Source organism: Elephantulus edwardii, unplaced genomic scaffold, assembly GCF_000299155.1.
Source record: "Elephantulus edwardii isolate Elephantulus edwardi_28Jun2011 unplaced genomic scaffold, EleEdw1.0 scaffold00362, whole genome shotgun sequence".
Classification (NCBI taxonomy): domain Eukaryota; kingdom Metazoa; phylum Chordata; class Mammalia; order Macroscelidea; family Macroscelididae; genus Elephantulus; species Elephantulus edwardii.
The window spans coordinates 1,011,491-1,023,548 of record NW_006400112.1 but is presented as its reverse complement, the minus strand read 5'-3'; the positions used below and the strand labels follow the sequence as shown (position 1 = coordinate 1,023,548).

At 41.4% G+C, this 12,058-nt stretch overlaps 1 protein-coding gene across 1 annotated transcript in view; it reads right to left on the bottom strand.

The window, feature by feature from the left end:
• Positions 1 to 1,702, bottom strand: part of AKAP10 (A kinase (PRKA) anchor protein 10) — a 194,015-nt gene extending 192,313 nt beyond the window's left edge. Inside the window, exon 1 of the mRNA XM_006902055.1 lies at positions 1,615 to 1,702. Coding sequence (XP_006902117.1) covers positions 1,615 to 1,702 — 88 coding nt within the window. The remainder of the gene's footprint in view (positions 1 to 1,614) is intronic.
• Between the last annotated feature and the right edge of the window lie 10,356 nt (positions 1,703 to 12,058).

Here is a 12,058-nt window from a genome sequence, read left to right as displayed (position 1 = left end):
AAAAAAAAAAAAAGACTCCAGCCTCAGAAACCCAGTGGAGGCTTACCATGAGTTAGAATCAAATGGATAGCAGTCGGTTTTGGGCCTCTACAAAGCTACTACTGATTGATTCTTCAGCTCGGTGTTTCTCTGCTAATGCCTTTCTCTAACATCCAAATGAATGAATCTCTTTCATAGCAATTATTTTTTTATAAGCACACAGCTGCAAGCCTCTCAATCTCTTTCTGAGGTTGGCAAAGGATTGACCAGGGTTTCATTCACAGGATGCCTGGGAGCTGACGTGAATTTATCTAGCATAAATACACATATCCCAAACAGAAAGTGTGTGTGTGTGTGTGTGTGTAAGCACAGTTTTGTCTACACTCCACTGGTTAATCCTGAAGGCATAGCACAGTACCTGGAGCACCTAAAAACTCAAAACTCACTGCTGTTAAGTCATAACTGACAAAAAAAGCTCACCCTCCAGCAGGTTTCCAGAGGCTGTGTACAGCACAGAAGGAGATAGCCCATTTTTTTTTTCCGTGGAGCAGCTGGTGGATCCCAACATGTGCCCTGGCAGGCCAACTCCTCATCCACTAGGCAATCAGAGCCAGACATAATACTGCTGCGCAAATGACAATTTCCTTCATTATTCTTTGAATGTGTTTACCCTCTTAAAAACAAAAATAACCGAAACAAAACTAACCAATTTCAACACTGCCAAAGTCTGACAACAAAGTGTCCTTACAACATTCCACCCATTTCAATTATTCATTCTTGTTTCAGTCACCACCTGGCATCAATTACTAAAACCCAAAGATTAATTCTTTCATTAGGTTAGTCAACAGTTGAATGGTTCTCATATGTGAAAAACATGAGGCAACTGCCTGGTACTAGGCTGCAGTGGTGAGGGGTGCCATTCGTATACAAATCCCTCCTTTAGTTCAGTCCTTTTCTTCACAACCGGTCTCTCTGCATAGTCCACTTTCTGTGAAGCAACAAGAACGGAAACAAAACCACTATAATCCTAAATTACTCCCATGTTCCCACTTTAGATATTTTTAAGTGAAATACCGAGGATTGATAATTAAGTTGTGACTTGAGGCATTAAACAATAACTACTTAAAATCTGTGCAGCTATTATAACTAAAACCCTAAAGTATACGTAATTTACGATAAAACTAGGGTTCAAGGGGTTAAAAACTTGCTAAATCATCAAAACTTTCATCCACTAGAGAATTCTGAATGTTATTTCAGAAACTGCAGTTGCCCTCTTATCTTCCCTCCCCTTGCAAAAAAGAAACTAGAAAAATCACATAATTGAAGAAACAACTTTTCACGTGCTGTTTTAAAACATTAACTCTCAATATTCTGAAAAACCAGAAATTCTGCACTATAGTACTAATCGGATATTCTCTGTGGTGCACAACGCGCAAACCGGCACTAAGTTCCACAAGTTATAGCCACACTTCTGGACCCGGGTGACTACAGAGTCCCTGCGCCGAGAAAGGCGCTCAAGGGGCGTCTGCACCACGGTCAGCGCCCTCGCGCCCCGCTGCCACCTACGAGGGGAGCCCATGCAGGCCCCGCTGGCGAGCCCCTCATGATGTTGCCCTGTGGCACCCCGTCAGATACCTTTCCGCCGGAAGAAGGACATGGCGGGGCCCGGATCTGGTCGGAGGGCCCGGGGGGACTGTCGTGGGGAGGGACTGGCTCCCCTCATTCAGGAACAGCCCCAGACTTCCAGGTCTGAAGCAGCCGTGACACTAACTAGAAAAAAACACCCTTTCTCCGGGTGTGGGCCCCACCACCTCCAGGAGAAGGCCGGTCATAGCCTACCGCCATACTATCAACAAGCCGCCCTCCCAGAATTCCAAGCCTTCACCGCGCGGGGCTTCACGGGAGACCAAAAGGCTGGCCCTGCCCACGACTCCCTGGGCTGCGGAAGCACAGTGTGCGCCCACGTGACCGTGTGGGCGTTCAGTGTACGGCTCTCTCCCTGCAAGCAGTTCCCCTCCCTATCTCGGTAAACCACTCGGAGCTGCAGACTCAATGAATTCACGTTCCTCTATCACCTCCTTGGTGCTTCGGAGCAACTCTCTGACCCCAGAACATATCTAAAGAAAAGCCAGAACTCCACGCTTTGCTTATTCCCCTACCTTTTGCGATTTGAAGTTAGCCCTTCGCCGGCATTACTTGGTTTCATCCTACAACCTGCATCCACATCCATCCCCCTGCTTTCCTAGGCTGGTTAGAACCCCAATAGAGAGTTGATTATTGTTGTTAGGTAGCCTCAGGTGGGCTATGACGGTATTAACAGGTCTTATCCTGGGCCCAACCTCACAGTCTTCCGATACTTAAGCCCACTATATATATAAAGCCATCTCCTCGAGGGCGTTCCTCTGAATCTTTCTCAGCATAATGTCTTTTTCTAAGGCCCTTCCTGATAACAAGTGTGAGATGAAGTTTCATCATCGTTACTGAAAGGATCAAATTCACTAGAATCCAGTATACACTATACAATAGACAATATACACTAGCCAAGTGTATACTAAACATGCTTTATTTAAGATTGTTGGCTTTGGTGAAAGCAGGTGGCATTGACAAACAATTGGCTGGTTGTGGGTAGTCACAGTAGTTTCAAAGACCTGGGAACATTTTCCATTCCCCCCCCCCGCAACACTCCTGTTTTAACTGTCAGCTATCTTTTGAGCTAGGTCATAGAACCGTGTGTGTTGCTACTGTGTACCATAGAGGCAGAACCAACCCATAGCTGAATTTATGGTGGGTTTTCAGAGGCGGTTAATCCCAGGGGAGGAGATTGCCCATATTTTGAGGGACTCCATTTTGTAATCAATACGTCATTTTAAAATGTATAAGCCTCTAGAGCAGTAAACTGAAAGCGGTGGGGGAAGGGGGAAAAGAGCCCTCACCCAAACATCAGCCAATCCTGTATCACCCTGTTTTCGCACCCTTCCTTTGAACCAGCCAATCCTGTATCGCCCTGTTTTCATGGGCTTTCCCCTTTAAATAGGCAGGAGATCCCAGAATCAGGGCCACGCCATTTTCCCTGCTGTATCAGCACGGTTTAAGCGAGGCCCGGATTCGAATCTGAAATAAATTCCCTCTTGCCCTTGCATCAGTGTCGGCTCCTTGGTGACTTGGGGGGAAACTGGATTTGGGGCACAACAATTTCTCCTGTGGAGCAGCTGGTGGCCTGGAACAGCATGCCTTCAGGATTGCAGTTCAGCTTCTTTCATTTCTCATATTATTTACTGTATTTCCTGTAACACAGAGACAGACGTATTCCCGTAGGGTTAGTGAAACAGAATTACTTTGCTTTCAACCTTTAAGCCTTCAATATGGATTGCATCTTAACATCAAGAAAATAAAGATCCTCTCCACCGGAGTAATAGGCAGCATCATGATAGATGGAGAAAGGATTGAAATTGTTAATTATTTCATCTTCTTTTAAATTTTTTTTAAAATTAATTTTTGGACATTTTCTTCTCCCCTCATCCCTGTACCCCTCAATGCACTTTTGTTCCAGATTGCTCTTATACATATAATTCATAAGCTCCATCTCACATACTTCGGGCATGTGGCCAGGAGAGACCCATCCTTGGAGAAGAGACATCATGCTAGGCGGGGTGGAGGGACAGTGCAGAATAGGAAGATCCCGGATGAGAAGAATTGATACAGTAACTGGAGCGATGGGAATTCGGGTATTGGAATTAGACTGGCTCAGGACAGGGCAGGCTTCAGAGCTGATGTACATTGGGTCACTGTGAGTCAACCCTATGGCACATAACAACAATAACAATGTATTTCTTTCAGAGAGTTCTTCCCCTCATCTGGTCTAATGCAGTCTATCCACTCTATGCCCATTCCCTCCCTAACCCCCCTGCATGTCTGTCCTATCTTATAATAGCGGTGTTGTTCAGTATTTGTCCTTTTTCTAACTGAAATATCTCTTAGTATACATGTGTGTAATGTTTTACTATTTCATTGTTTTCAATGCTGCATAGTTTTCCATTTATGTGAATATACCATAGTTTTTCTATCCATTAATTTGTTGATGAGCACTTGGGTTGCTTCCATCTCTTCACTATTTTGAATAATGAGGCTCAATGTCAAGAAGACAAAAATTCTCACCACCGGACCAATTGGTAGCATCAGGATGGATGGAGAAGAGATTGAGATTGTTCACAGCTTCAGTTTGCTCGGCTCTACAGTCAACACTCTTGGCACCAGTAGCCAGGAAATCAAAAAACGTATTGTGATGGAAAAGTCTGTGGTTAGGGACCTCTCTAAAGTACTCAAGAGCAACGGTGTCTCTCTGGAGACTAAGGTGCACCTGATACAGGCCATGGTTTTTGCAATCACTTGTTATGCATCAGAGAGTTGGACAATGACTAGGGAGGATAGAAGGAGAATTGACGCCTTTGAGCTGTGGTGCTGGAGAAGAGTGTTGAATGTACCATGGACTGCCAAGGAAACAAACAGATTCATCGTAGAGAGGATTAAACCAGGCTGTTCCTTGGAGGCAAGGATTCTGGGGCTTCGTCTGGCATACTTTGGACATGTTGTAAGGAGAGACAGGTCTTTAGAGAGGGACATCATGCTGGGTAGAGTAGAGGGACAGTGCAGGAGGGGAAGACCCTCTATGAGGTGGATTGATTCAGTGACTGGGGTAATCGGGATGGGTGTGTCAGAGGCAATGAGATTGGCATGGGATAGAGCACAGTTTAGGGCTGTTGTACATATGTCGCAAACGACTCGATGGCACATAACAACAACAACAACAATCATAAACGTGGTGCACATACATCTATTTGAGTAGTGGCTCTGGTTTCTTTAGGGTGTATCCCAGTGGTGGAATTTCTGAGTCAAATGGTATTTCTATTTCCATCTTTTTGAGAAAGTGCCAGACTGCCTTCCATTGCCACTGTACCATTTTACATTCTCACCAACAGTGAATCAGAGTTCCAGTCTCTCCACAACCTCTAGGACATTTGTTGTTTGCTGCCCTCTTGAGCTTTGCTATTGAGATGATATCTCATAGTTGTTTTGATTTACATCTCTCTGACAGCTAGGGATGTTGAACATTTCTTCATGTGTTTGTTTGCCATCTCGAATGTTTTCTTTGGTGAAGTGTCTATTCATATCCTGTGCCCAATTTGTGATTGGGTTTTTATCTTTTTCTTGTTAAAGTGCTAGAGTATTCCATAAATTTTATCAGATATGTCATTTTTCCCTGTCTGTGAGTTTCCTTCTTAGCCTATTGGAGTTTTTTGATGTGCATAGGGATTTGATTCTTAGACGTTCCCATTCATATTTTATTCTCTCCTGGTAGAAAGTTTTTCATTATGTTTGGAAAATTGTTCATTCTGTGGATCACGGCGTCTCTAGTTCTTCCTAGGTTTTCTTTAATTAATTTTATAGTCTTTGGTTTTACTTATACGTCCCTAATCCTCAGTTGAATTTTATATAAGGTGTGAGATGTGGGTCTTTCTTAAGTTTTCTGCATAAGGTTTTTCAATTTTACTGTCACCATTTGTTAAAGAGACTGTCCTTTCCTGACTTAACTGATTCTGTCTCCTTGTCAAACATTAGTTGACCATAGGTGGATGAGCTGACTTTTGGGTTCTCAGTTCTATCGCATTGATCTATGTGTCTATTTTTGTACCTGTACCATATTGTCTTGACTACCACAGCTCTGTAGTAGGATTTAAGATTATGGAGTATGATGCCACTTACCTTGTTTTTCTTTTTCAGTAGAGTTTTTCTAATTTGGGGTATATTACCATTCTAGATAAAGTTGGAAATTGTCTTTTCCATCTCATTGAAGAATGGAATTGGTATTTGAGATTGAATTGAATTTGTAGATTGCCTTTGGTAGAATTGTAATTTTCTCAGTAAGTCTTCCTAAAATGATTTTATCTTGCTTGAATCTACAATCAACACTCTTGGCACCAGAAGTCAGGAAATCAAACGTCATGTTGTATTGTGAAAAATCTGCTGTCAAGGACCTTTCCAGAGTGCTAAAGAGCAACGATGTCAGTTTAGAAACTGAGGTGCACCTAATCCAGGCCACAGTCTTCTCAATTGCTTGCTATGTATCTGAGATCTGGATAATAAAAAAGAATGACAGAAGAATTGATGCCTTTAGGTTGTAGTGCTACGGAAGAGTATTGAATATACCTTGGACTGCTAAGAGAACAGGCTTGTCCTAGAGAGAGTGAAACTAGGCTGCTTCTTGGAGGCAAGGATTTTTAAACTTCATCTCACTTGCTGTGGGCATGTCTTCAGGAGGGACCAATATTTGAAGAAGGACATCATGCTTGGAAGGGTGGAGGGTCAGTGCAGGAGAGGAAGGCCCTAGATGAGGTGAATTAACACAGTGACTGTGACAATGGGGGCAGGTGTGTCAGGTTGACTCGGGATAGAGCAAGTTTCAGAGCCATTGTTTGTTCATAGTGTTGCTATGAGTTGCAGTCAACTCAGTGGCACATAACAACATCAATGATGTTATTTTTTTTTTTAAAGTCTAAATCCTGGAGTCAGAGCCAGGCTATAAATCACAAAGATTTCCCAACTTTCTTTTGCTAAGTAACTGGTGGATTTGAACATTTTGCTTTTGAGTTGATAGTGCAACTCCTTACCCACTAGGCCACCAGAGCTCCCTGATGTTAACTACCCTCCAGTTGGAACTGACTCATAACTGACCCTCTACTTGAGTTTCAGAGGCAGTAAATCACAGGTGAGGAAATTGGCCATCTTTCTCCTGCAGAGTATCAAGTGAATTTAAACTGTTTCCTGTGGGTTTGCAGCACACTCCATTCCCATTAAGCCATAAGAGCTCCCTAAAGTTGTTATCAAGGCCTTCACGTACTGCATCTCAACATCTCAACATTATGACAGATAGAGAAAAGATTGAAGTTGTCAATAATTTCATCTTACTTCAGTCCACAATCAACACGCTTGGTACTAGGAATCAGGAGATCAGGAGACATCGTGCATTAGGCAAGTATGCTATCAGGGAACTCTCCAAAATCCTGAAGGACAATGATGTTAGTTTAAAGGGCAAGATATGCCTGATTCAAGCCATGGTATTTTCAGTCGCCTGCTGTACATCTGAAAGCTGGATAATTAATAAGGATGAAGGAAGAAAAATAGTCCCTTTGGTGTTAGTGTTGGAGGAATGTACTAAATAGCTCATGGATAGCCAAAAGAACAAATATAATTTGGAAAAAGTGCAGCCAGAGTGCTCCTTAGAGGTAAGGATGGTGAAGCTTTTTCCTCACATACTTTGACCATGATTTTGGGAAAGACTATTCCTTAAAATGGCATCATGCATAGAAAGGTGGATGGATGGTCAATGAAAGAGAGGACAACCCTCAATGAGATGGATTGACACAGTGACTGCAGCAATGGGCTCAAGTATGACAGAAATGATGAGGATGGCACAGGATAGGACAGGATTCAAATCTGTTGTACCTAGGGTCTCTATGAGTCATACTTGACTTGATATCATCTAACAACAACAAGAAGATTGTTAGTAGGTGCCTTAAAGTTGGCTCCAAATTATAGGACAGCATGTTCCTACACAGTCTTCATAATAATTGAACCTATTGTTACAGACACTGTCAGCTTTTTTTTTTTTTTTAGGTTCTTCCTCTCTCACTGATCGTCAACTTTACCAAAATAATGTCCTTATCCAGAGATTTATCCTTTCTAATAAGAAAGTCCAAGCCCTCTGAGATGGAGATCTCACCATTCTGAATTCTAACTAGCATTCTGTCTGTACTTCTTCCAAGATAGACTTGTTCTTCTGACAGCCCATAGTATTATTCATGCTTCTTTGATCTTATTCCTTGCACATCTTTCACTTGTGTATAAGACGTTTGAAAATACCATATTTAGGCAACCTCAAAAAAAGAAAAATTAAGCCCATTGCTGTTTGATTGACTCTGACACAAGGAAACTCTCCATCAGGTTTCCAAGGCTGTAAATCTTTATGGGAGGAAACTGCCTAGCTTTCTCCAGCAAAGCACCTGGTATGTCCAAGCCAAAAACTATATAGTTATCAGTCTAATATATTAAACAGGAGCCCCCATGTCTCCTTGATTTGGCTAAGGTGCACTTCAATGCCTCAAGTGACATCTTTACTTTTTGACAGATACTTTGCAGCAGATTTCCCCAATGCAATATATTGTTTGGCTGCATTTTCCATAGACCTTGATTGTGAATAAAAGGAAATCCTTGATAAATTGAAATTTTTCTCCATTTGTCATGTTACTTATAAACCAATATAGAGCTCTTTTGCTTTTTCTAAACTAGTTATAAAACAGAGGTCCTTCCCACTCAAGTTTCAAAACCATCTCAGGAATAAGTTTGAGGCCTTGAACAACATTGAGCACAGATGAAGTGAGATATAGGTGGATATCAAGGATATTGTCCATGAAAAATGCGAAAGACCATTACAAAGATTGAAGAGGAAGATAAGACCAAGAAGGATGACAGATGAGACTCTGAATATTGCATTAGAGTGCTGAGATGCCAGAGCTAAAGGAAGATATCAAGAAATTAAAGAGCTGAACAGAAAACTTCAAAGCGCAACTCAGGATGACAAAACAAGATACTAAATTGAAATATCCAAAGAGCTGCAGTCAGAAAATCAAAAGGGCTGAAATTGCTTGGCATTTCTTAAGCTGAAGGAATTGAAAAACAAATTCAAGCCACGAGTGACAACACTTAAAGATGCTTTTGGAGAGTGCTAAATGATCCAAGAAGTATTAAAAGAAGATGAAAGGAGTATACAGAGTCACTGTACAAGAAGGAATTGGCTGACACAGAAGAATTTAATTCAATAACGTATGATCAAGAACCTATGGTGATGAAGGAGGAAGTTCAATTTGCTCTGAAAGAACTGGCAAAAAAACAAGGTTCCAGGAGTTGACAGCATACCAGCTGACATATTTCAACAAACAGACACTGCCCTGGATGTGCTTACTAAGTTGTGCCAAGAAATTTGGAGGACAACCGCCTGTCTGGAAGAGATTGATATTTATTCCCATTCCAAAGAAAGGTGACGTGATGGAGTGCAGAAATTATTGAACAATATCATTCATATGACATGCAAGCAAGATTCTGTGGAAAATTATCCAAAAACGACTGAAGCAACACGTCAACAGAGAACTGCCAGATGTGCAGATTGGATTTAGAAGAGGTCCTGGTACTAGGGATATTATAGCTAATGTTAGATGGATCTTGGCAGAAGGCAGAGAGTACCAGAGGAATGTCTATCTGTGCTTCATTGACTATGCAAAGGTTTTTGTCTGTGTGGATCACAACAAGCTGTGGCTGACTCTGAGAAGAATGGGAATCCCAGAACATTTGATTGTGTTAATGTGAAACCTATAATTGAACCAAGACACAGTCATCAGGAGACATTTGAATGGTTGAAAATCTGGAAGGGCATCTGCCAGGGATGTATTCTGTCTCCATACCTTTTCAATCTGTATACAGAACAGATCATCTGTGATTCTGGGCTGTACGAGGAGGGATGTAGCATCAGGTCTGGTGTAAGATTCATCAACAGCCTGCATTATGCAGATGACACAACCCTGCTTGCTGAAACTAAGTAGGGCCTGAAGTGCTTGCTTGCAGAAGGTCAAGAACTGCAGCCTTCAATATGGATTGAACCTCAACACCAACAAAACAAAGATTCTCACCACTGGGCCAATTGGGAGCATCATTATGGATGGTGAAGAGATTGAGATTGTTAACAGTTTTCGTTTGCTTGGCTCCACAGTCAACACTCTTGGTACCAGCAGCCAGGAAATCAGGAGACGAAGACGAGTTGCATTGGGAAAGTCAGCTGTGAGGGATCTCACCAGAGTACTGAACAACAACGACGTCAAGCTGACATAGGAGATTAAGGTGCACCTGATCCAGGCCATAGTGTTCAGAATTGTATGCCATGCGTTGGAGAGCTAGAGAGTGACTAGAGATGATATAAAGACAACTGATTCCTTCAAGCTGTGGTATTGGAGAAGAGTGCTAGAACAAATGTTTGCTGGGAGAGGGTGAAACTGGGCTGCTCCTTGGAGGCAAGGATTCTGAACCTTCATCTGATATACTTTGGGCATGTTGCAAGGAGGGACCATTCCTTGGAGAGGACATCATGTTTGGGAGGGTGGAGGGACAGCACAAGAGAGGAAGACACTCGAGATGGATCGATTCAGTGATTGGAGTAATGGGAGTAGCTGTGTCAGAGACAGTGAGGTTGGCACAGGATAGAGCAGAGTTTAGGGCTCTTGTACATAGTGTAGCTATGAGTCGCAAGTGACTCGACGACATATAATACCACCACCACCAACAGATTAAATAATTTCAAAGGAATGTCTATTTTGGATGGTAGTTAGAGACTGCTAAAAGACAGTAGGAAAGCAAGATTGCCTTGCTGTAGGATACGGCATTCAAATTAACAAAATAAAACAAAAAAACCGTAAAAATACTAGGAAGCTCTGCTGGCCTAGTGCTAAGTGTGCTGCAATTCTAAACGCACACAGTTTAAATCCATCAGTTACTCCATGGGAGAAATATGGGTATCTCCTCCTGTACAATTACCTCTGGAAACTTGACTGTACACAACAACAGCAACAATCCATCTGCTACCCTACTAGCAATCTCTTCTTTATACCTTGCTTTGTCAAGCTCTGTTTCTAATAATACTCTTTCTGAACTTCATTTCTTACCTGAGAAACCAATTAAGAAACCTTTGCCCAAAATAGCTTTTAAGATAGGCCTTATGGACGCTAATGAGTCTCCAAATATTACCTTTATTCCTTAGATTGACTCATAATGATGTAGTATTGTGCATGATTTTCCAAAAGTACTTGAAAACCCTTACAAGTTTACAAAGGAACGTAAAATTCTTTGAAATTATAAACCTGGGTCCGCAGATTTGTTTCAATTAGTCCACATTATGACTGTGCTTTGAAATGTTCAGCATTTGCTAGAAAACACTGAATAGAAAGATCTCAAAATTAGTTTAGCTTTAAATATTATTAAGTCAGGTACATATCTACTTGAGAATGCTCAAGTAATTAGTAAGAGATTATATAAGGCTATTCTGAAGGTCTTTTCACCAAAATTTCTTGGACAACCCCCACCTCCAATAATTCTTGAATAGAAGGGAATGTGTATGATTATTGAACTAAACTGATTCACATGGTTTCTGAACACTCTAGTCTGAACGTTAGTTTATCTATGTGCAACTGGAACGATAATGCTAGGGGGTTTTTGTTTATTTTTGGTTTTGTTTTTGTACTTCTGATTTTAGATGTGGCCTTACACATAAAATTTCAGTCTTTTTTATTTTTAAATTTTATTTTATTAATTTTAATGAATATTTACAGAGATTTTGGATTTCCATTCATTCATTGTTGTATTTTTCTCCCTGCCCAGCCAGCCCCCCTCTGCCAGTTCACACCTCTCTTTGAAAAGTAAAAGAAAACTTCTTTCATTGTATACAATCCACCCCCCCGCCCCCCGAGTACACTCCACTATGCATCCTTAATTCTGGACTCTTGTTATAACCACAATACCATATTATATGTCGCTTTTAAATTGTTCTCTTCCTCATATGTTTCAATGATGTATACATAATTTATCAAGTTTTTCTCAGTCTTACCCCAACCCTGATGTCAGTCCCATTCTACAACAGTGGCACCATGCAATATTTGTCCTTTTGTGACTGAGGGACTTCACTTAGCATAATGTCCTCCAGGGTCATCCATTTTGAATAATATTGAATGAACTCCTTGTTTTTCAATGCAGCATAGTAATCCATTGTGTGAATATACCACAGCTTCTCTATCCATTCGTTTGTTGATAGGCACTTAGGTTGTTTCCAACTACTTGCTATTTTGAACAAAGTGCAACCTTTTGAGAAAGTGCCACACCATTTTCCACAGTGGTTGCACCATTTTACACTTCCACCAACAGTGAATAAGGGTTCCAGTTTCTCCACAACCTCGCCAGCATTTGTTGCCTGCTGTTCTGTTAAATT